Source organism: Agelaius tricolor, unplaced genomic scaffold, assembly GCF_023055355.1.
Source record: "Agelaius tricolor isolate 1412-34295 unplaced genomic scaffold, bAgeTri1.0.p SCAF_11, whole genome shotgun sequence".
Taxonomy (NCBI): domain Eukaryota; kingdom Metazoa; phylum Chordata; class Aves; order Passeriformes; family Icteridae; genus Agelaius; species Agelaius tricolor.
The window spans coordinates 7,595,029-7,619,794 of NW_027269271.1; the positions used below are offsets into that span (position 1 = coordinate 7,595,029).

Consider the following 24,766-nt stretch of genomic DNA (forward strand, 5'->3'; position numbering starts at 1 on the left):
GGGCTGAAGGCAGCTGCATGCAGCTCTTCTTAGTGGCTGCAGGCAGAGAGGGCTCTGCTGACTCTTGCTCAGGGCAAGGAGCTTCTTTAGTGAAGAACAACAATGCTGCAGTCCTACAAATGAGACATTTAGAGAATTAGACAGCTGGGTAGTCTGGTACTAGTTTGCCTTGCAGTAAAGTCTGGTTTTTGGTGAATGCATAGCATCTATTTAATGTTGGTCTCTTTCAGGCAATGAAATTGATGTGTTGGGTGAAGCTGAAGCCCCACAAGTTATTTTCCCTAATGGGCTGCAGCAATGTTGTGCTGGGGCTGGAGCAGCTGGGAGACCTATGCAGGGACTGCCTGAGCAGCAGGGGGAACACATGTTGCTGCTCATGAGCACTGACTTGTGCAGATCACAGAATCAGTTAAGCTGGAAAAGACCTCTGAGGCCATCAAGTCCAATCTATGACTAATTACCACCTTGTCAGCTACATCATGGCATTGAGTGCCACGTCCAGCCTTTCCTTATATATTTCCAGGGACAGAGACTCCACCACCTCTCTGGGCAACCCATTCCAATGTCTAATCACCCCTTCTGTGAAGAAATTCCTCCTGATGTCTGTCGGCCTGGGACTATGTCTCCTTGTCCTGTCGCTGGTTGCCTGGAGAAAACACTGACCCCCCAAGGGGTTGCACCCTTTTTTTAGGGAGTTGTAGGCCGTGATGGTCACCTTTCAGCCTCCTCACCTGCAGGCTGAACCTCCCGTTCCATCTCCACAGTCCTGGGGATGCCGGCGTGTCCCTGCCGCGCCCCTGTGGCTGTGAGCGCACACAGAGCGGGTGCGTGCCCATCTCTGTGTGTGTGCCGGGCCGAGTGCCGCTGTCCCCGCGGGCTGTGACACCGAGAGCGCACCACACACGCGTGTGCGGGACCCCGCGGGGGCGCGCCCCGGGCCGCGCTGCCGAGGGGCGGCCCCGGCCCGGCTCCCGCAGCCGAGGCGCCGCCCCCGCTCCCGCCCGGCCCCTCTCCATCCTCCGCCCTCCTCCCTCCCGCAGCCGCACCGAGCCTCAGACCGCGGCGGGGCCGGGCAGGGCCGCACCATGACCGAGACCACCAAGACCCACGTTATCCTGCTGGCCTGCGGCAGCTTCAACCCCATCACCAAGGGGCACATCCAGATGTTCGGTCAGTGTCCGCGGCGGCGGGGCGGGCCGGGGAAGGGCGGGGGGAGGCCTGGGGCAGCGCCTGGGGCTGCCCCCGGGGTGGGGATGTGGGGATGGGGCCGCTGCGGGCTCGGGGCGCGTTCCGAGCGCGGCTCCGCTCCCGGGGCCGGGCGCTGTCCGCCGCGGGTGGTGCTGAAGGCGCCGCGGGCGGGGACCGCCGGGGCCTCCCGAACCCGCTCCCCACCCCTGGCAGCTGTCCCCAACCCTGTGGGGCTGTCCCCCTGGCATGGCCGGGGTCCCCCCTCTGCACTCACATTCTCACGCTCCCGGCCCGCAGCCCCCGGGGTCGGTCCTGGCGCTGTTTGTCCGCTGCTGTTCGTCCTCGGGTCTGCGAGACTGCAGCCGCTGCAGCACTTCCATTTCCTCTGACCAGGGAGGAGATAGAACCAAGCAGCCACAGCCAGGTACAAAAGTCAACAAAAATACAGGCACTTAATGGAGATATTGGAGTACTCAAGCATCAGATTGATACTAGGTTGAAGGAACGGGAATGTTTGTGCGAGATGATGGATATTACCGAGCGTCCCTGTGATGATACAGAGGATGGGAATGCTGGAATCACTGCTACAGCCTGGCAAGACAAGAGGGAGGGAAGGAGGGAGAGAGGAAGGGCAGTCTCCATCAAAGCCGGTCTGACATGCCGTAGATACTGTTTGGGTAAAGCTCAAAATGCCTGGAAATCCCAATGCAAACAGTGGCTCCCTTGGCCGGGGAGGAGTCCTGGGAGGATGAAGTGTCCACTGCAGACCACCCTGGAGTGCAGAGACAGGATTCATCCTTTATGTCTGATTGGAGATTTAAGGCTGGGAAGCAGAGACTGAAGGTCGTGTGCTACCAATGGAGAAGCATCCCTGGGGTTTCAAAAAGCTGTTTATAAGTTTCTAAATATATAAACTATATAAAAATACTTGAAATCAGCTGTTTATAAGTTTCTAAATATATAAACTATATAAAAATACTTGAAATCAGCTTGGGGTATTTCTGCATTAGACCTTGTTTTTGTAGAACATAATGAGTTGCACCTCAGGTTAGAAAATGATGGTTTTCTAGATGCAAAGGATCATATTGTTATTCCATTTCATAAGTGGCAGCAAAATGTAGGCCTGGGCATCAATATGCTTGAAATTAAAAAAAATATATATCCTATTCCCTAAGCAAAAAGAAATTGCCAACAAGGATCAAGAGAAACTATTTAAAAATAAAAACAATTATTAAATTAAATTACAAGGACTTGGTTGATGGAAGCAACCACTGATGAAAAAGATTTCTGTAATTCACATTTAGTCCTGTTTTGATTAAGCAACACTAAAGATATCCATGTGGCCCTTATTCAGTGGACTAACAACAAGTAACAAAATGTATTTTAGAAAAGAAGGATCAGTGAGATATTAGTATGCAGTGCATGTTCTTATAGACTCACAGTAAGATTTTCTTTTTGCTCAGTACTCTTCAGTATCTTTATCAAAGATGTGAAAGAAAATATATAATCCCTGATGGCAAAAAGTGGCCATGACCCCAAAGTGGGCAGAATAGCAATTCCTGCTGGTAATGAGTCAGTTGTGCTGCCTAACTCTGGTTGTTTGATGAAAAGGGCTTGTTCAACAGCAGAGTCAAAGGCAAAGTCATATGTCCAGCGGGGAAGAACACACTTCAAATATAAACAAAAGGCAAATGTCTTCTGCCAAACAGCAGTGGTGTCAAGGACTGAGGGGGGATTGTGCACAACCCACTGAATGCAAACTCTGTGTGGTGCTGTAAATAAAGCAGCAAATGTGACCCTTGTAGATATGAGCAGGGGAATATCAAGCAGAAAAAGAAAGGTTGTATTATTTTCATGTACAGCATTAGCAAAGCCCTTCTCTGAGGAACAGTGAGAAGAATTACATTAGTTTTGGAAGCCAGGCTTTGTGGCAGGAGACTAGGGAGGCTCAGTCTAGATCCATCTTTAAATACGTTGAGGGGTATCACATATCCCTGCCCTATGCTTAGGGGAGGGATATGTGATATGTGATGAAAGTGAGCAACTTTGCTCAGCAGAATAAGTACAGGTGAGATGCCAAGAGTGGATCATGCAACCACTTCAAACTACAAATCTGTTGTGTGGGTTTGAGTGAAGGTAATCAAGTAGTATGAGAAAGTACCTGGGTACCTGGTGGATCCTCTGTCACAGGAAGGCTGTAAATAAATACTCAGACATCTTTCAGGAAGACAGGTTTTAGCTCAAAAAGGGTGGTTTGATGTTGAATTTTTCTATGCACGTGTCCTGTAGAGCTCCTGGAATACAATACTTCAGATACCTGATAAGGACAAAGGAGACTTCCATGAGGAAAGGACACAGAATTTAGCTTCTAAATCCATCATCATTTTTGTTTGAGGAACACTTCCCCCAAAAAAAGTGTATTCTTGTGAAGCCATTGGAATGTCAACCAAAATTTGTGTTACTCTTCTAGCTCTGCACTAGAGCCAGAAGAGTCCAACCAAAACAGTGCTCTATCCTGTAAATGATGCATTTCAAATAGCTGAATTTGTTGCCAAAAAATAATGCCTTCATCATTCAGACAAATATTTGGGCTTTGAGAACCTAATAGGAGGATTTTTTCCTTAACACAGAGAAAGACTTTTTAACTCTTTAACATATGACACTAATTAAGCCAAAAGGAAGTACAATATTTGCTCAGGTATCTCACTGTAAACACACCATTGTATGTCAACCGTCATTTTTCTCAGTGTAGATTTTACCATGTTTTATTCAGACCAAAACCCAACCTCTTCCCATAGGATTTGTGCCTGAATAGGGGATTAGTTAATTATGTGGAAGTCTCTTCTAGTGGGGGAAAGATTCCCATTGAGTTATTCTTTCCATCAGTCATACAAATTTAAGACTCATCATTGGGATTTCAGAAAGCTGGGATTCTTCTTACAATCCCAAATCTGGAACTGCATCCCACCACTGAACCTTGTAAGAAGCTGAACTTACTGCAACAGAGCTCCCTGCTTCATCTGCCAGTTAAAATTCTGGATCACTGGGGCTCCCCAAATGAGGCTGAATGGTATCTGTATAGACAAAATGAATATCATACATATAAATTAATACTTTGCCTAAGATATATGACATATAAGAAAAAAGTAGGTGAGACACAGTCATGTACAGCCATCCCTACCAAGGGGTTGAGACAAACACCCACATAGTCCTGAAAACACTCCGAGTTATTTGTGGTATCAGCTGTGCTTTGAGAGGGTTCTGAATCACAAATGTCAGTTGTATTTTCCAGCTTTATTTTCCAGTGGCTATAAGAAAAAGTTTGGGATGTTACTGTGGTGGGTAGGAAAGACAGAAGGACAGAGAGGGTAAAGGTTTTCTCCAAAGCTTGATATAAACATTGGTGGTCTTTAACCCAAAATGAAACTCCATTTATAACCTAAGGAGCTATCTAAAAGAAAAAGCAGAGCCAAATCAAAGAAGAAAAATAAGATTCAGGACAAAGCCCTGCATTAAAGCCATATAAACTCCCACCACTGTTGGATGCAGGGAGCCCACCTGCTCACCTCAGCCAGCACACACCAACCCCAGGATGCTCACTTCCATTTCTTGCTGCCACTCAGAGGAGCACAGAGCATGAGTTGCATCTTATCCCGCCTGCCCTGCAGCCAGCTCAGGAGGGAAACCCCTGAGACACCCCCACGCTGATTTTGGGTCTCAGCACAAAGCATTGGGGCACACTCAGTGGCACAGACACCCAGCTGGCTAAAGAGCATCTTCTCAGTTTGCCTCCTCCTCCCTTCCCGTGCAAGCAATGCCACCCAAAGGACAAAAGCCAAGGCACCAACGTCAGAAGCAAAACCTAATCCATGCAGCTCTCCTCACACACCACAGCCCATGCTGGCACTCTGCCAGACAGCGAGCTCGTGCTTGCTTTGACAATTAAATCACTTCCCCATGTGGTCCCAGCTCAGGGAGCCCTAACACAACTGTGTCCAGAGCTTGGAAACCAAAAGGCAGCTCTGCAGAACAAGGTAGAAAGCAAAATTTTCAATTAAAAAAATATAGTTCGTCTTGAAGATTGTCTTGGATAAAAAGCTGGGATTAACAGCATCACCAGACAAGGTCAGAGGCTCCAGGTTCTTTGTCATGGTGTTTCAGAGTTGGAGACAGAGCCAAAAAATAGCTGGATTTGGAAGGAAGGTGCTGAATGTAGATTCTTTGTAGCTTCTGCAGTGGGAAGGGCTTGTAATGTCCTGTGGATATGTGAGAATTGGAGGATTGTTCTGGTGATTTCTTCATACTGAAATGAGGATTTTGGTGGAGTGAAATGGTATCTGGTCAAACAACATGCTGTGTTTTGATACTGACTTTTTTTCCCTCTATTTTCTTTAATTCATTTTTCTTCAATTGTAGAAGAAAAGGCCCCTCTGGAATTGCCCACACCCCCTATTTTGGCACTTCGGACATTTTTTTCCTTGCCTTTTTAAATTCTGAAATTCTTCACAATCCCTTCTTTTCATGTGCAAACTTCTGGCTTCATTCACAAGGCCTTGCTCATCAACCACAGTTTTATTTCTGCCCAGCTCTAAGAACAGCTTCATCTCCAGGGACTGGATGACCCCTCGATTCCCCTTTCCACCTCTGCTTATCAGCCTGCAAGTATCAGAGCTTCACTGGGGCCTCCCTGCTCTTGCAGAGGGAGATTTCAGCCTTCCTCCCTCCCTTCTGGGTGCACAGTGCCCACAAAGTCCAGCAAGGTGGAGTTTGGGGTCCATGGGGATGTTCAGAGCTGGTCTCAGAGGCAGCAGATTGGGTAACCCCCTCAAAAATGGGACATTTTCTGACTTAGTCACAGGTACTTGGCTTTTTAACAGCTAGTTTTTGGGTACTATGAAGCACTTGATGGCAAATAGAGGATTCTAATCAAATCTGTATCATCTGCCTGTATCCAGGCTGTCTCATCTCCTGCATGTGGATTTATGGGGTGATGGGTTGCTCCAGGCCAGCTTCTTTGGGAGGAAGAGATTTGTGAGGTGTCTCTCAGATGTGCCACTCCTGATAGGGAGTTTTGGTACCTCAGATATTCTAAAGCTGTTTGACTATGGAGTTTCCCCACCTACCTCATTTCAAGCAGTGCCCAGGACCTGGACTTGCACAGAAAAACACTGCCAGTAAATAGCCTGAACCCTGAAAGTCAGCAAATCCCCACTACTCTTTCCTTTTTGTCTAATTAAATTTTCCTTAGGTCCTATGTGCATCTGTTGTTGAAGAGAGTTAATATCCCAACCAACAGTTGGGTATAAAACATTTCTGGTGGAAAACAATGAAAGAGGACTCTGCTATCAAACATAAAACCCTCTTGCTTGGTTCTTAGGAAAACTTGAGCAATTAAAAATCTCAGCAGGCTGCTCTTTGATTGTGCACTGCAATCCTTGTAGAGGAGCAGCACTGAGGCTGCTGCATCCCATAGCAAGGGATTTGAGATGAAAGGATGGAGTTCTCTGAGTAAAGAGGGATGAAGAGGCAGGAGCTGAGGCTTTTGTTAATGATGTATTGTCTTAATGTCCTGAATTTCAAGAATCACTTTTTCTTATTTGATTGAGATGACTGAACCGCAGAGCAGTTTAATGAGAGCATCGCTGCCTGGGACAGAGCTGGGAGAAATGCCTGAGCAGTGTGACAGCTTCACCCTTTCCCCTTTGCTTCAATAACAATACATCTGCAAATGTCCAGGAGCAAAATTCCTTCCCCCTCCATCTAACAAAAGCTTCTCAGGAGCTTGAGAGAGACTTTGCTGTCTGCAACACGAGTAAGAAGTGGGGCCCTGTGAGGCTGCCTCGTGGCTCCATTTCCTCCTCGGCTGAAATGGGAACGAGTAATGAGCAGGAGGGATCGATGGATGGAGCGGGAGGTGCCGTGCGGCTCCGGGAGGACGGACAGACAGACAGGGAGAGGATGGCTGAGCAGCTTTGGAGCTCAGCAGCAGCGGCAGAGCGCAGTGGGGATGACTTGTCCAGGGCAGAGCCAGGACAGATCTCACTAAAAACACCGGGGGTGATGCGTCAGACACGGGGAGCTGCGGCATCCCTGCTCATCCATCCCTCTGCAACACAGCGGAGGAGCTCCCACTGCCACCCGAGCCGCTGAAATCACGGCGAGCAGCCGAGCCCTTCCCTCGGAACGAGGGTTCTGGGAAGGTGAGCTGTGCCTGGCCCCTGTGCCCCTGGCTCAGCGCGGCAGCGACACCGCCAGCCTGGCCCTGGTGCCAGGGGGCTGGGTCACAGCACACCCCCACACCCAGCACCCGCCCCAAACACACTGAAACTGCTCTGCTGGGAGGACAGAGCAGCACCCATGGCTCTTCTGGGCACCGTTTCATATCAGCTGATGTCACATTCCCATCACTGCACCCCATACAGACTCATTTTTCACAGCCTTTGTCATCAGCTTCCTGCATCTCAAGCATCTCCTCTTTGTAACCCAGAGTGAGGAGTTTTCCTGAGCATGAGACTCAACTCCATCAATAACTATTCAGAGATTCTTTTAAAACATTCATAAGCTATTAAATATTTAGCAGTATTTATTACAATCTCTGAGACATCACATTGGCTCTATGATAATGCCACCTCCCAAAATGTGCCACATACCTCCTTTTACTTCCACCGACTATAAACAAACCTGGCAGTGAGAAATCCAGTCCTACAACCTCATTCAAGAAGGAAACAGGGGCTCTGCTTCTATTTAAAAACCATTTGCACTCACTGTGATGCTCTCACCTCCTGCACTGTCTTCTCTGATGCTTTTTAACATCAGCCTGTGCAGTGCCAAGGTATCAATTAGCTGCATGCTAAACACCAGCAGCCCACATCTCTCATGTAACCTTGGGCAGCTCATTTAACTGCTTGAGTGGTGCAGTGGGGGAGCCACATCCTTCTGCTGCCAGGCTGCTGTGGGTCAGGTACCCCAGGGATGGGGGCCGGGGCTAGGAGTGGGCCATGACTGTGCTGATGCTCCTGCATCTGAGTGGCAACTGGCCCAAAATGGGCATCCTCACCTCTGAACCCTGTGGCTTCCAAAATCCCTTCTGGCAGCAAGGCTGGGGGGCTGCAAGAGGTCCTCTGAGCCAAGGAAGTCCACCTGTGTGAAAGTGTAGCACAAGTACCTCCACCCTTAATCCTAATCCTGACCTCAACCTCCAGCTGGGACCAGGGAGCCCAAAGCAGCTCTGGGAAGACCCAACAACCTCTTAGGACTGAAAAATGAGCATAAGATAGAGACAAAGCCAGGGCACCTCTGGATTTTGACATGAGCATGCCCTCTCTGGTATTTATAACCCCTCAATCCAAGCACTTCCATGATGCCACCAGTGCCCAGCCAAGGAGGGAGAGATTTTCAGATGCTCTGTGAGGAGACAGTCAATAGTGCCCATCACAGCCCTGAAAATAAACCAGGGCCAAGGCACAAGCTCTCATTCCACTGAAACACTATTGTTGCTGGAAAAGGCAACCTGGCACAGAAACACTTTTTTTCTTCCCCCTTTTCAACATCAACTATATTCAGTAAGCCTGAGCCACTGGATGTATCTTGGTCATAACAGCAGAAATTTGCTAAATCAATATTTGGGAACAGAAAAGCCTACATTCTTCAGAAGTATGCATGTTCAAAAGCCACTGTAGGGCTTGCCCCAGGAGAAGATTAACTGAGATAAGTCTGTTTCAGAGCTGAAATAGGAGGCACAGGAGGTCCCCATGGGATGGGTGGAGAACCCATCTCCGAGCCAGGCAAGGAAGAACTTGCACAGCCCCTGCTACACAAAGGTTTCTGTTTTCACTGAAAATCCAACAGCCCCTAATTGAGCTTAAGCCTTCCCTGAGGAGATGATGTTTCTCTGTGGTTCATTGGCAAGGGAAAGCAGAAAATCCACTTTTCCCAGGACAAGCTGGGTTGGGGATGCTTAAACACATAACTATGCTTCTGGCACGTTTGCTTTGTGCAAAGACATGGCTGATATTCCTTTTTGGGGAAAATGGGGTCTTGGGAATGGGTCTGCAAAGAAACAGAGTTTCACTGCTACACAGCTGCAGTAATGGGAATGTGACATCGCTCTGGTGTCACCTTGAGCCTGAAATCCTACCATGACTCTGTCACCCCACACCCTGACCAGCATCCCCCAGCCTCTCTGTAGCTGGGATGCTTCCTGCCTGCACAGTCCTGGTTCAGCCAACACAGATCCCACACAAGGTCAGCATCTTCAGACACCTTGCCAGCAAAGCAGGCCCTAGGTCAGACACACAGGGGTCAGCTCCATGTGGAGGGAGCCCAAGACCAGCTGGACAAAGGCTCCTCATCCCTGCTACATGGGGAATTGGGAACCATAAATCCTCTGCTCCTGGTAGGATTGTGATCTTGCCACGTGTCAGCCCAAAGGAGCAGCACCACACATGCCAGGACGTAAAAAGCTCTGCCTTTGATGTGCTACAACAGCTTGGAAATGAAAACAAACAGAGTGCTTCCACAGGGAAATTAGGGCACTGGAAAACAAGTGTGAAAATCTGTTGGGGTTTTATTTCCCCTTCATTTTTTTTAAAGGCACTGTGTGACACCAATTTCCCTGAGTGAGGTGGGGACTGGGACCTCTCCAGGGATGTACATTAAGGTTGTTGCCTGTCCTATTTTGGATGTTCTATCCACATTTTGACTAAAGTGACATATAAAACCACGGCAGAATAGTGAAAATCTTGCCTTTTGCTGCTACCCTTTTGCAGGGTGGGGTGACAGCTAATGCACCAGACAGGGAAATGTACATGACCTTTCACTTTCCACTTCAACGTATACAAAAAAATCACCTTACTTAGAAATGCTCAATCCTTCTCCAAGGGCTTCTAAGCAAGTTGTTTCAGTGCTGTCCTGCAGAAGACAGTTCAAAAAACCTTCTTTAGGTGAAGGCCTCTTCTCCATCCATTTTTAGAATCTCTGAATGGTTTGGAAGAGACCTTAAAGATAATTTTATTACAACACCATTCCCTAGACCAGGTTGCTCCAAGCCCCATCCAACCATCTGTTAAGAGTTGCTTTTATCCCATTAGATGCTTTCCCTTATCTCTTTAGCCCCAAGACCTCTGAGATACCCAGATGCTGAACACCTCATGGTGGTGTTTAACACATCCACCCACTCAGCTGCCCTCAGGTGAGATCCAGCAGGGCATTGAGAACATCCCTGCTCTCCCTGCAATACCAGAGTGGAGATCTCCAAGCAATAATTTACATTGCTTTTCTGTACAAGTGGAGAGAGTGGCAGCACTGTGCTGATCACAGAAAAGTAGGATCAGGCCCTCCCTGGAGGAGCTGGTGGCACTTCAACTCAAGAAGCAGCTCCTTGTGCTTCTTATGTTGCTCACCTGATGGGCATTGACTGCTCCCTCCCACTCCACAGCAGCAGGAGTAGCAGCTACAGGAGGGAAAAGCATCTTGGCCTGGATTGTTCTGCCATGCTTTTCCTCAGATGTTTCTTCTCAAGCTCTAGGGCCTGAGAACTCATCTTCCTGGACTCCTGTGTAACTTCTCAGACACACTGACTCTTGCAATACTCCACTTCTAATAAAAGAGGGAAAAATAGGATATCTTCAATTTCAATTATATCAAATAGGTTGTCCCTCTACAGCTTCACAGAGGAAACCCAGATTCTCTGGGACAAGCCAGGGCCCCTGCCCAGGCCCCATCTGGCTGGGGCTCCAGGAAATGCTCTGCTATTTCTAGATCAGCTTACTGTGACTCAGATTCCTACTTTTATTCTTTTTAGTTAGTTAGTTTTAAACACCTAGTTTCACCTATCTGCTTGAAGCCAGGAGTGGCCAACAGATGGTGATAGCATGAGTCTCATTAGTCATCACTTGTGTGGCTCTGAGCTGGACACTGGTGGGGACCTGGGTGGGCTGGCAGGGTCAGGTCCTGCAGCATCACCTCTCAGGGCCTTTCACAGCCTCCTCTTCCACCACAAACCTTGAGGCATTTGGTGGCCAGTGCTTTTTTGTGCTTATGAAAAGCTGATAAATCTGATGTGCAGCAACACCTGAAGCCCTGTCACAGCACGTGCCACAGTTGAGATGACCACGGTACACAGAGTATCAGCATGCAATTTCAGAAAGCTTCAACCCATTCAGAGCAACACCTCACCACTTGAGAAGGCTGCAAGTGTCCACCCTTCTGTAGCCCAGCCTTTTATCCCCTCCTGTTGATGCCCTGCCCCTGTGTGCCCTCTGCTCCCTTTGGTGGTTGCTCAGTGCCCCTGGGCACTCCATGGCTCATTGCTGTCAGTGCTGCTCACCTGCTGCTCACAGCTGCACCCACTGGGGATGAGGCTGGGCCAGCCCCACTCCCAATTTTCAGTACACAAACTATGTGCCTACAAAGCCCTTCCCATATTTGTTATTTCCACAGTGCCTGGGTACAGCTATGGACTAATGGGGTGGGGAAAAGTGTAACAGAGCAATTAGCTGAGAGATTAAAATCTTTTAAAAAATCATTAGGGGGCTTAATGGGATTTTTCTACCAGCTAGAAGTCTCCTGAGAATCTGACTGAAATTGTCTAGGAGGCACTGAGCACGAGGTAGGACAGGTTATTTGGGTCAGTGGGACACGAGGATCTCCCCAGGCTTGCCTTGGGAAGGGCCAACCCCACGGTGAAGAATCAGTCTCTTGCTTCTTCCCAAAGGAGGGACCTCTCTTGAGGAGCAGCCAGGGCTTGCTCTGGTAGAAATGTTTCTTCTGGGAGCCCAGGGAAGGGAGATGCCAATAGTTTCCTCAGCTCTGACCAAGATCTGACAGTGGGTGAGGGACCCAGAACAAGGCTCTGGGGTAGGCAGGAGAGCTGGGCTCTGGGAGGAGGACACCTCTCATGAATACATCCCTGATTTGGCATTCAGAGAGGGCTTTTTTTAAAAATATCTATCTATCTATATATCTATATACATACACATAATTCAATTAGACTGAGAGTAACTGCTGGCTCCTTGCCCACACTGAGCTCTGGAAGCACCATTTAGGTCCTGCAAGTGCTGCTAGCTTGAGAATAAAACAAAGTGTGCTGGCATATCTGGGTCACTCTCTCCTGCAGAAGAAGGGATTTTAATGGCTATGTCCCATCTCCTGTCCAAGGATGTCAGAGGCCAAATTGCTGAAAATAAAAATGAGACACTTGGGAAATGGTTTTGCCTTTTCCATCACCTGTGGCTGTGCAACTTCTCTGTCCCAACTCTCAGGGCCATGCAGTGAAGGCTGTGCAGAGCTTTCTTGCCTCCCCGCTACCTTGTGTGTGTTTTCAGAGAGCTGGCACAGTGTGAGCAAGCTGCAGCTTCAATCCCCTGTGGGGGGAAGGGCATAAATCAGAGCTGGCCTCTGGCTTTACTCTGTAAGAAAAAAAAAATAGAAAAAAGGAAATCTTAGGGGTGCAGATGAACCAGGTACAAAGGCAAAGCAAATACAATCTGAAATTACACCTTGAAAAATTGAATCTGAGGAATATTTGATTTCAGTAACGTCAATTTAGGTGATGGAGAGGAGCCCAAACATTGTGATTAAATATACTCAGTGAGAACCTCCAAAAAGTCACATCTCTCAAATAAGGACTGATTTCCTATTGGGCAAGTGGGATGCTATTTTTTCATTCAAACTGGACAAAGCCATCACTTTTCAGTTTTGTAGCCCTGGAGCATATCCTCTGACTGGTCTTTCCCTATCCTTGTCTCTCAGGAAAGCAGCAGAGATGAGAATACTTGAAGTGCATTTGCAGGGCAGGTGAGCAAAGCTGGGCTGGGAAAGCAGGAAAGTGTCACCAGTGCCTGGGCTGGGTGCAAGTGTCACCCCTGTCCCTGCCCAACACAGCAAGGCTGTGGTCAGCCAGCAGCTGCCAGGCACAGAGTCATGGCTGGAAGCTTCCCATCCCACAAGGAGCCTGCCAGGGGGCTAATGCATGTCTTGGCAGAGCCACCACCCCAAGCTTATTTATGTCAACAAGGTTTGAAAGCCATGGAGGCTGCCTGGAGCATTACAGACAATTTACTCCAGACAAGGAATGAGCTCTGCATTTACAGGCTGACATCCTTGCACTGCTGTGGCAGGATATAGAGTGCTCATTGAAAATGAAAATACTGGAGGGGGTTTCTGTGGTCTGGTGTGATCTCTGGACATCACAGGTATTCAACAGGCAAGAAATGGGCTGGGAAAGGGATGGGAATCTGTGACAGAGGACAAGAGGAATGGAAAGTTATGGGCAAGAGAGAACCAGAAGGCAGGTGTTCACACTCCCTACACTGTACTGCTGCTTCTTAGCCCACATTTGCCCAAATACTTCCCTTGCATATTTAAATTATATGTAGTGTTTCTGAGATAGACAACAAGCTCTTGGAAATGTAGATGCCAACTTAGAAAGCAGCCTCATTTTTACAGATTGTGCAGGTTAAATCCCAAATGAGCAGTTTTGACAGCAATACAGAGCAGCAGCACTCCTCTCCTGCCAGCAGCAGAGCCCTCCCTGAGTGCTGCAAGGCCATCAGCACCCCCTCAGTGACACCTTTCACTAGAGCAGGATGTTCCAAACCCCTGCTTACCTGGCCTTAGACACTTCCAAGGATGAGGTATCCAAAACTTCTCAGGGCATCCTGTTCCAGGGCCTGTTTTCTGCAGAAGAAATGTTTTATTAAGGCAGAAGGTGGTGGTGGATGTTTGGTGTGAGCTGGAAGCTGGAGCTGAGAGGACATGCCAGCAGCATGGGTCAGGTTGTCTGAAGATGTGGAGAGGGTGCCAGGCTGTTTAAATACAGACCTTGAGATATTGGTAAACCAGGGAAAACCTTTGGCTTTTGCCACCAAGAACTCAGAGCAGATTAATACCATCAGCCACCCTTGAGAGCTTGAAGCAGAGTTTACATGCAAAGAGTTCAGCTCCTCTGAAAGATGAACTTTATAAAGGGGACATAAGAGGGACAGATCAGTGTTTTTAATCTTCCTTTGGCAAGGAAAATCAAGTCAGAGCAAATCAGGAAATACTGAAAGGATGTGTTCATTTAAAACTCAACGGCATCTTTTTTTGTTAGGGAATTTCCTTTTTCTTTTAATTTGCATTTTAATTTGCATTATGATAAAAAAGGTAAATGCTGATCCATCAATCTTTGCTTCTCCCTACCTGTGCAAAAAAACCAAACCCAAGCATACTGTGTTTTGCTGCATGTGCTCTCATGGGATTTTGAGGGCAGGAAGGATAATTTTGGTGCATCAAATTTTACTCCCTGCACCAATCAAATGATTTAAGCCCACTTTTCCCTCTCTGGAGGCTGGTGTGTCCAAAGCACAAGAGCTGGGAAGGCAGCCAGAGTGAGGATTTCAGGTGAGTCTGAGGAAGAGGCTATATTAAGTCTGGCAAATTTCCCACAGGCTGTCACAGAGGCCTGAGGCTGCTCAATGCCCTCAAGGGGGAAAAAAGGTCCATAGCAATTATATTTCCTTAATTTACTTTTAACTGACAGTAACTGGATAATATTCCCGAGCAGAAATTTCAAAATTTGGATGAAAAATTTTGCCCAAGTGACTTAGAATCCTGGAATGGTTTGGGTTGAAAAGGACCTTAAAGCTCATCCCACTTCAGCCCCTGTCATGGGCAGGGACATGTTCCACTAACCCCGGTTGCTTCAAACCCCATCCAACCTGGCCTTGGACACTGCCAGGGATGTGGCAGCCACTGCCCCCCTGGGAACACCCACCCTTCAGGAAGGACCTCTCACCTTCCCCAAGAGCAGTGCCAGACACTGAGTTCAGTGCCTGAAGGATGTGATGCACAGTGACATCTTGGGATGGCCAATGGATCCTGAAATCACCACCTCCATTTCAGAAATGCTCATTTTATTTGCAAATCCAAAATATTTTATACATCTTGAAGAAAAAATTAACTTTCTAATGGCTCATCAATCTTATCTGCCTTTTTGCTCTTACCTTCCTTATCTTCTTTTCCCTTGGTGCTGTCTCAGTAACTGGGGTAGGTTTGTAGGAGACCAGGCGAGTTTGGCAATTTGTCACCAGCACTTTTATCCTCCAGTGCCACCTTTAGGAAATACCAGCCTGAAACTGAACATCTCTTAGCACAGCTGGGACATGGGCAGCACACGGTGGGATGGGAGGGAGCACACGGGAGGGATGTAGCAGCTGTGTGGCTGTGAGGGACTGGCTGGGCCATGGCTGGTGGCTGCCATGGTGCTGCAGGGCTCAGTGGGTGCTGCTAAACCCCCTCCACCTTTTCCTTGTGCCCCCTCCAGAGCGAGCCCGGGATTACCTGCACAAGACCGGACGCTTCATCGTCATCGGCGGCATCGTCTCGCCCGTGCACGACTCCTATGGGAAAACGGTGCTGAACCCAGTTCCCTTCTGCTTCCTGGCTGAGATGGTGTCTCTGAAATGGGGGATGAGCACTGGGCAGCACTGCCTGACCCATGGTCCCTTCATGGCCCTCTTCTGCCTGGGGCAGCTCCTGACCTTGGGAAAGTCTCAGAGAGAAGGGAGAGGAGGAAACCTCTTGCTGTTTAGATAAAAACTGTAGTGAGACCCTAAAATGAGCCAAAGACAGCAAAGAGAAACATTCCCATCCAAAACAGTACTGGTGGTGATGCCTCAAGTGGGGGTTGGTGGGAATTTTTTAGTTTTAATTATTTCAAAGCAAATTGTTTAGGTTAGGTTTTGTTTTTTTTTTTTTGGGGGGGGGGGGGCAGGGGGAAATATCAAAATTATGCAAATGAGTGACCTTTAGAAGCACTTGCGAAATTAGGAGTGCTGAGCTCACTTGTCTCCTGAAAGCTGGAGGAATTTCATCAAGAGATCACCCCCTCAGGCTGGCCCCGTTGGAGCCCAGGTCTGGGAGTGGTGCTGCTGAGCAAATCTCACCACCTGAGCACGTAGCCAGGGCTGAGCCCAACAGAGACTCCTCCCCTCCAGCAAACAGGAGCTTAAATAAACTTCTGTGGGCAGGAAGGAATCCTCCTGGCCTGTCTCACACGAGTGAGCCTGATGTTCTGCCCCAGAAGGGTTTGCAAGCCCAGGCTGGGCACAAGGCTTCATGAGTGCTCTTCCTTCCCCTTGTCGTGCAGGGGCTGGTCTCCAGCCGGCACCGCCTGACCATGTGCCAGCTGGCCGTGCAGTCCTCCGACTGGATCAGGTGGGTGGCACAGCTGGCACTGCCGGGGCACCAGCAGCCCCTGCCCCTTCCGTGAACCATGGGGGCAATGTCCTGCATGCACAGTGGAGATGCCACCAGCTGGCGCAGCTCCAGGATGAATTTCCTCCCAGCCCAAGCTTGACTAAAAATCAGAAACCTTCCCCTGCCAGTCCAGCAGAGAACAGATGAGGAGGGTTACACCACCCTTCAGGATTTGGGGAGTCATTCAAGCCCCTCACTGAGCCTGAGGTGTCTGGGTGATACCCAAAGTCACTCAGCTCACTCCAGCCTTGTGCTGTGGCACCTCCCTGCCCACACATGTAGCACCAGCCTGCAGACTTTCACCTTCCCAGCATTGCCATGTGGCATCTGGTGGTTGATGTGACACCAGAAGCATCTTGGGCTGCCCACAGAAAGAGGATTGTGACACACATAGTCACATCCAAGCCAAAAAAAGCTTGTTAGTTGGGTACCAAGCATGGAAAGATGACCAGGCACACGTTCAGCTCTCCAGAGCTGTTAGGGGTCACTGTGCAGAGGGGCTGGAGGAAGGACATGGTCCATGCCAGGGCTGAGGGATCGAGGATGGCTGCTCATGGCACTGCTGGCCAGCCCAGTGGGCAGGAGGTGGCATGGGCAGGAGGTCCAGGCAGTGGCCATGAGCAGCATTGTTGCCTTGCTGTGCTCCTGGCAGGGTGGACCCCTGGGAGTGCTACCAGGACACCTGGCAGACCACCTGCAGCGTGCTGGAGCACCACCGTGACCTGATGAAGGTGAGGCAGCCCCTGCACCGTGGGTGCACCAGGGTGAGGGCATGGGGACACTGCAGGGGTGGGGGTGCCCTTCCCCAGCTCATGGCCATCAACAGTCAAAACACATCAGAGATTGACAGCGAGAAGGCTTGCAGGAACACCGTGAAATCCTGACCTGGAAGGGGTGAGACCTTGTCACAGCTGCTTTGAGGTCTGAGCCCTGATGGCAGAAGGAAATGGAGCCCTCCAGCTGGAGCCAGCAGCCATCCTGGACCCAGCAACAGCAGGAGGGCAGCAGGGCTTAAGGCAGACTCAAAGCAGGGATGGGCACATCATTAGTGACACCCTGCTTCCTCCTCCCTGAGGGAGGGAGGGGTGGAGGGGCCACCCCGCTCACCAGCTGAGCCAGAACTACTGTATGAACCTGACCAAGAGATTTGACAGGAAAATTCAGCATCTGGGAGGTCCCCAGGGAGCACAACGCCAGGAGGAAAAGTTCCAGGCAGTCCTGAAAGCCAAGGAGGAAGGTGACTGCCCTTGGGTGACAGGGGTAGCAGAGCTACTGGTACACTGAGATACAGGAAGAAAACCAAAGACAGGAAATGGATGAAAGAGCATTGTACAAGCTCACAGACAGCCCAGACAGGAGGCACAGGAGTGGCATTAGCCAGCCCAGCAGGATGTCCAATGCATCCAGGCACTGTGGTGCTGAAGCCAGGGAGTTGTTGGTGATACCCTCCTTTTCCTGCAGGGATGGGTGGAGTGTAAGAGGACACATATGCTCCTTGCTAGCCCACACAAAAAAAGTTGATACCACCTTAAACACAAGCCACAGGTTATCCACAGGGTCCTCATAGTCCCAGGCCCATTTGGTGAGGTCAGATGGGACTGGAGACCCTAAAGCGAGCTGGGATGTGCCTGTCACCAAAGGTAACCTTGAACCAGGGGTGAGAGGCTTTTTACAGGGTCAGAAAGGTTTTGTGAGGTTGCTGGGGTGAAGACACTGTTCCAACTACATCCTTCCCTGATTGCAGAGAGTGACTGGCTGCATCCTGTCCAATGTCAACACGCCCTCCATCACCCCTGTGATCGGCCAGCCCCAGAACGAGTCCTCGCAGAACATCTACCAGAACAACAACAACAGCGTCTCCAGCAAGCCCACTGCAGGTGGGTGGGGGTGGCACAGGGCACAGGGGGGTGGCTGCTTACCCCCACCTCCCAGCCAGGGCTGCCAAATATTAGACCAGTGCTCCATTGCCTTAATTTTGGACAGGTGTCTCATCAGCCTTGGTGCAGCAGTCCAGGGTGGGGCAGGGGTGTGATGCAGGAATCAGCATCCAGCACAGCAAGGGCAGGAGCCAAGAGCAGACTAAAATGGAAATCTCCTTGGACTTCAGCTGGATGATGTCTAGGCAGCAAGACCAACAGAAGGAAAGGCTACCTGGTACCAAGGGATGAACAGGCAGGAGAGATGATGCAGTGGGGTTCCCTACAAGTCAGAGGGATGTGCACCATAAAGGTATTAGTTGAGAAGAGGGAACATTACTTAAATTCCATTAAAATTGACATCTTATGGTTTTCTTCGTGATTTTAGCTGCCTAGCTGGTCCCTTCAAAGCAGAGTGGAGCACTCTTGGGAGTTAAGACCGTGAGAGGAGGCGTTGGGAGATGCTGGGAGCAGTTGCACACCCAGGCACAGGAGCATTTTGCAGAACCAGGATGGCTGAAGCATGTGGAAGTGTTAATGGCACAGCCTCCCTCCCATTAATTTTCCTTCTTCCCCTTTAGCAAAGATCTTGGGGAAGGTGGGAGAAAGCCTGAGCCGGATTTGCTGTGTTCGCCCACCCATGGAGCGCTTCACCTTTGTGGGTACGTAGAGGAAAGGTCCAGCATCTCCTCTAGAGACCCCCTCCCCACCCTTCCTCCCAACCCCTCTTCCAGGCTGGGCACCAACCTCTCTTTTGCTGCCCTTTCTCAGATGAAAATGCCAACCTGGGGACAGTGATGAGATATGAGGAGATTGGTGAGTACACAGCCCCTCCCCACCTTGCTCCCACTCCTGGGTGAGTGCTGCATGGCTTGGGAGCATCTGCATGGCAGCTCTGGCAGACACAGGATCATCTCACCTTGGTGCCACCTACTGGGGCTCAGGAATGCAACAGAAACAGCTCTAACTGGGCTGAGCCTAGTCCTGTTGACAGACAACAGCCTGAAATCGGGGAGTGCCATGGGGACACAGCTCCCAGCACTGGCACAGAGCTGCCATGGCGCCCTGTCCTGAGAGGCCCCTCAAGTGCCATCAGACTTGGCCTCCCATGGTGGTGTCCCCCCATGCCCGCATTGCCTGCAGCCCTGCAGAGCCTCAGACAGCAGCAGAGATTTTGGCTGCCTGACCAGCCATGGTGCCCCTTGCTCTAAAGGCTTTTAGGGGTTTTAGCCCCACCAGACATCACCCAGAGCTCTGCATGGGGAGTTTTGAGACCCTTTTCACACACAGCCTGGGACTACAGCCATCCTAGCACTAGTACCATGCAGAGCATTGGCCACCTGGGAATGACAAATAGGGAGGCATTTTCCCACGTAGCCACCTTTTCTCACCCCTCTGGGGGAGGGTGTTTATGGCTTTTATCGGGCAGTTGTGCAAATAAATTAACCTTTATGGGCCTGTCAGAGCAGAAAAGTTCCTACAGCATAATTTTCCTGCAGAGCTGCAAAGCCAACCCTCAAAGTTGGGTGGGGGGAGGGGGTTCCTTCTCAGCCCCCTGTGCTCCCACCTCTGGGCTTCTCTCCTCTCTTTTCCAGAGCTTCGCATCTTGCTGCTCTGTGGCAGCGACCTGCTGGAGTCCTTCTGCATCCCTGGCCTCTGGAACGAGGCAGATGTGAGTCACCACTGCCAGGCACCCCTCCATGCTCCTCCTCCTCTGCTTCCCACGGCCAGTGCTCCTGGGAGCCACCAGGTCCCTTGGGATGACAGGAGCTGTGCCCACCATCTCCACTGCCTCCTCCATCCCTACCCTGACTGTCATCTCCCCAGCACATTTCCATAGGGCTTCCACGGCCCCAAGCACTGCACCCCGTTAATGCAGAGGATGTCACCTGGGGTGGAGGGTAAGCCCATCCCAAGGCACTTCCAAAGGCTGTGCTCCCACTCCTTGTTCCTTGGAAGGAGCCAGTATCAAGCAGATGCCAATCCCAGCAGAGTGAGGTATGCAGGTAGGAAATAAGGTATTTACAGGAGTGGTTCAGATGTTAGGAATTAAACATATTTAGGGCCAAATCAACACCTTTCACCGTTGGTTCTTGCTGGAAGAAGCTGTATTTTCATGGGAGAGCACCAGCCCTGGAGAGGGGCTGGGCTGCTGCCCCACCTGCTGCTCCTGGTTGGAGCCATGCTGGCTGTGAGGGCTCCTCCAGCTCCTCCCTGAAATCAGGCAGTCAACACAAACCTCCCTCCTTGAACTTTTCAGCCTTCAAAAATCAGTTACCACATCTTCAATCCTTAACTTTTTAAAGCATTTGGGCAGCAGGCATCTCCTTTGAAGGGCTGGAAAAACTGAAAGGAGCCAAGCCCTGAGCCCAGCACAAAGGATGCAGAAATGAATCAAAGCACAGGCAGAAAATTTTCTCTGCAGCAGCATCTCCTCACAGACTGCTGCTGCTTGAATTTGCTGACCCAAAGCTCTTTTGGATGAGCCTGATTTGTCTCATCTGAGAGAGGTGTGAGCACTATGAGTGCTCTTCATGCAGCAGCAAATTTGGCCAAATAAGCTTGGAAGAACAACCCTCCCAAACCTCTGTCAGGACCAATACATCCAATCCTGCTCATGAACCCTTCCAGCCAGGCAGAGATCACATTCACCTTGGGCAACCTCTTCTGCTGTCACCTCCTTCTGCCACAAGTTCTCCTAAAGGCCTGACCACAATGTCTACTACTAGGATTTAACCCTCTGCCTTTTATTTGATCTACTGCCGAGCCCTTGCCTGCACAATTCCATGTTTCTGCCAAAGGCTGGTGACATAGCCTCAAAGTCACTCCCCATCACGGTCCTCCAGACCGTGGTCCAGCTTTCACAGGGCAGGGTGGGGCTGGCAGGCAGTGGGAGGTTTTGCATGGGGTGGCTATGAAGCTCTCCACACTTTGTGTTCCTCGCAGATGGAGGTGATTGTCGGGGAGTTTGGGATCGTGGTGGTGCCGCGGGACGGAGCAGACCCCGAGCGGATCATGAACCACTCCTCCATCCTCCGCAAGTACAAAGTGAGTCAGAGGGTGCACATGTGCCCAGGGAAGGCTGAGAGAGGACTCTTTTACCCACGGGGACACTTTTGTCATGGGACACAAAGCATCTCAGGGTCAGGTGCTCTCAGCTGGTGGATGGGATGAGCAATGGGTTATCTCATTGCTGGGATGGGGTGGGGAGGCTGGAGCAGCAGATATCTGCTTTCAAGCTGTCCCTTCACTCCTGTTTTCCTCTTTCCCCTGCAGAACAACATCCTGGTGGTGAAGGATGACTCAAACCACCCCATGTCAGTTGTCAGCTCCACCAAAAGCAGGTGGGTGAAGCAGGGCTACTCCCACTACAGAGCAGGGTGTCCCCAGCCAGCCTCTCCATTTGCAGGGACACCTGCCCCACCCAAGTGGGCTCTGACACCTTTCTCTCTCCCCACACTCCCAGACTGGCCCTGCAGCACGGCGATGGACACGTTGTGGATTACCTCTGCCAGCCTGTCATTGACTACATCCTCAAGAGCCAGCTGTACATCAACGCCTCTGGCTAAGAGCCCTCGCAGGGAGACAGCCCCGTGTCCCGCCTGCCTGCAGCTCTGCATCACCCCTCTCTCTCTCTCTCTCTCTCTCAGTGTCTCCATCTCTCTCCCCATCCCATGGCCTCCTGCCCGTGTCTGCCTCTCACCCCCAGCACCAACACTCTGTTGTGCAGCCATGTCCAGGGAATGGTTTGGTCTCTTGTTCTGGGGCACTGCCCTGCCCTGTGTGCATGGGGAGGGAGGAGGGGCTGGTCAGGGAGCAACATGCTCCGTGTGCTCCCAGCATGTCCCTGGGAAATGGTCCCCTCAGTCCATCTTCCCAGCATGCTCAGAGCAGGGGCTGCCTATTCTGCATCATCTTACACAACCTAAGCTCAATAAATCTGGGTGGGTTTTTTTGTTTTGTTTTGTTTTTTTTTTTTTAATTAAGTAACTTTAGTGTGAGCCCTTTGGGCCTCTCAGCCCAGTGACCAACCAAACCCTGGCTGGCAGCAGACAATTGTAACACAACCAGCTCAGTGCCCCACAGCAGGGGAACCTCCTCAGGCCAGCCATGAGACAACCCAGATAACAAAACCCTCCTCCTGCCCCTGAAAATGATGGAGAGGGTGTTTCTAAATGGCAGCAGAGGCCTTGGTAAGTGCTGCTGCTGAAGCATTATGGAGAGAATGTCACATCTCACCTTCCCCTAGCTGCAAGAACTGAAGCCACTCCCTAGGAAAGTGAAGGTGGGGTGATGTTCTATCCCACAGCACCTAGAAAGGGATCTGCCTTTTATGGGGCCAAGAAATTATGGGGTAGAAAGAAGCAGGTGGTGAGCCAAAGCCTCTGGTGAGAATTTACCCCAAACCTGGCCATGTCCATCCCCATCCCCTACCCTCCAGATCTCCATTTTTGCTCCATCCATCTTCTCCCACCACTCCTACTCTCTGCCTCTCCTTGAAGAGCTCATTAAATGCATGATAACCTCCCCCTCCCAAACCAGCCATGGCTGCTTTGCACATTCCTTGGGACAAGCCAGGCTCCTGTGACACTCCCCCTGATGCTGGGGATGGATCCTAGTGGAGATGCTCACAGTAAAAGCAGGACAGGTAATGCAGAGCAGTTGCTGAAGTCTTGTGGAGAGGAGGGTTGCTGGAGCAGGGCTGTGTCCTGCAGATCATCCCTAGGGCACAAGGATCCTGAACAGCTCCTGAGGAGGGTCACAGCCATCAGGAAGGTCTGGCCCTCCTCTCCCTTTGCTCCCTGTAACCTTGGATCACTTTGGGTACAGTCCTTCTGCTGTGGCTGAGAGTCCTCCAGGGTCTTTCAAGGAAAAATGTGAAAATTCTTTTATTTTGTCCCTTAGAAGTCCATAAAGAGTCACAAGGAGCTCTCAGGCAAACTCCCAAGGTGGGACTTTGTGCTAAATTTGGCAACCTGCTGGGTGCTGCTGGCATCCCTGGAACAGCAAGCCACTTTGGACAAACAAGGAAACCCACAGCCACAGGGTCCCTGCAGCAGACAGGATATTAGGAGTAGCAGTCAACAACTTCTCAGGAAGGCACTGCCCTTCCCAGAAAGATAGAAATGATGTGACTCACCCAAAGGCCACAAGAGGTGTTTCCTTGTCAGGGATTTCCCTCTGCATGGAGAGATTTCTTTGGGAACTGTTCTAAATTTGGCAGCTGAGTCCCTCAGTGCCAGCTCTGGCATCTCCAGGTGGTTGAATACGTATCCCATAGGATGAGGAGAGATGGAGATGCCAAAGCAGAGAAGGTGGTGAGTGTGTGGGGGACTCTGCTCCAGGGAGGCCTTCAGCCAGGTCACCACCAGCACCACCCCACTGAGCTGCCCTGGCAGTGGCACCTGTGAGTGCCCTGAGGCACCCAGGGTGTGTCAGCCACTCGCTGGGCTGCTCTCCACGTTCTGTTGGTCAGCCTCCCTGCCCTCCCCACCCCAACACACCAGTTACCCCAGACAGCAGCCTCCCCTCCTTTCCAGATGTCCCCTGTGTTCCTTAGCTCCAAGCCCAGTGGTGGCAACCAGCCTCCAAAACACAGAGAGGGACTGAACCTCTTGGGGAGCAACACCTCTGAGGTGGGAGCAAAGAGAGCAAGTTTTCCCCAAGGAAAGGCAGAAAATTAAACCATGGAGAGGGGGGGAAGAAAGAAAGAGCCATGTCCAAAAGTCATCTCTGATCCTCCCTCCAGTACACAGAAGGGGAGCTGGGAATGCCATGGCCTCCTGATCCACGTGGCTGGGATGGTGAAGTTAGCTGTGGTGAGGATGAGGAGTTTGTTCTGCCCTACTGCTCTTACCTTCACATACCTGCTCAGTAAAACTCACAGGATGGGGGGAGGGATGGGGGTTTGTAATGGGGCCTTCAGCTCGGGGACTGGTTTGGAAAAATGTCTTTGGGTGGGCGTGGGAAGAAAACAATCATCTGTGATGATCCATGTGACTGCTGGGGAGGTGAGGATGGGAGTTTTCAGGGTGCAGGAGAGGTGTGGGAAGAAGCTTGTGGGTTTTGGTCTTTGAACCACCACTTTTTAACAGTCAATTTGCTGAAAGTGAAATGAACTTCAAACGTCTTTTGGGAAAAGAAAATAAACAAAGGGGGGCGGGAAAGGGGTTGAAATTGCCATGCCACCAATTTCACCTTTGTCAAAAGTTTTGGAGCCTTTTTCTTTTTTTCTGTTGCTATATGAAAAAAACAGTCATTGACAAAAAATACTTTATCAGCAAAATGTTTAAATTATGTAATAAACAAAACAAAACAGAGATGGTACTGGTGTGATTTTAAAACAGCCCCAAGACTGAGTCAGAACAAGAGAGAAAATGCCTGCACTGCTGGGATAACCCATGGCCAAATCCCCCCAAATG

General features: G+C 50.3%; 2 protein-coding genes across 2 annotated transcripts in view; one reads left to right on the top strand and one right to left on the bottom strand.

Annotated features, from left to right (window-relative positions):
* The window catches only part of SMG7 (SMG7 nonsense mediated mRNA decay factor), a 56,602-nt gene extending 55,061 nt beyond the window's left edge, over window positions 1-1,541 (bottom strand). Inside the window, exon 1 of the mRNA XM_071435974.1 lies at window positions 1,463-1,541. Within this exon, the coding sequence (XP_071292075.1) occupies window positions 1,463-1,464 (2 nt within the window). The 5' untranslated portion in view covers window positions 1,465-1,541. The remainder of the gene's footprint in view (window positions 1-1,462) is intronic.
* Window positions 865-24,664, top strand: NMNAT2 (nicotinamide nucleotide adenylyltransferase 2). The gene is made up of 11 exons (XM_071435979.1): window positions 865-1,170; window positions 15,494-15,582; window positions 16,319-16,386; window positions 17,081-17,159; window positions 18,173-18,305; window positions 18,926-19,006; window positions 19,116-19,160; window positions 19,940-20,016; window positions 21,291-21,392; window positions 21,621-21,688; window positions 21,811-24,664. The coding sequence occupies exons 1-11, from the start codon at window positions 1,086-1,088 to the stop codon at window positions 21,911-21,913; spliced, it is 930 nt and encodes a 309-aa protein (XP_071292080.1). The 5' UTR covers window positions 865-1,085; the 3' UTR covers window positions 21,914-24,664.
* Window positions 24,665-24,766: the final 102 nt, after the last annotated feature.

Bases quoted from the DNA above. Each gene is read 5' to 3' on its own strand.
- NMNAT2 (XM_071435979.1), top strand. From the start codon at position 1,086: ATGACCGAGACCACCAAGACCCACGTTATCCTGCTGGCCTGCGGCAGC. The intron at 19,007-19,115 runs GTACGTAGAGGA...GCCCTTTCTCAG, and splicing joins GGAGCGCTTCACCTTTGTGG to ATGAAAATGCCAACCTGGGG. The intron at 20,017-21,290 runs GTGAGTCACCAC...TGTTCCTCGCAG, and splicing joins GCCTCTGGAACGAGGCAGAT to ATGGAGGTGATTGTCGGGGA.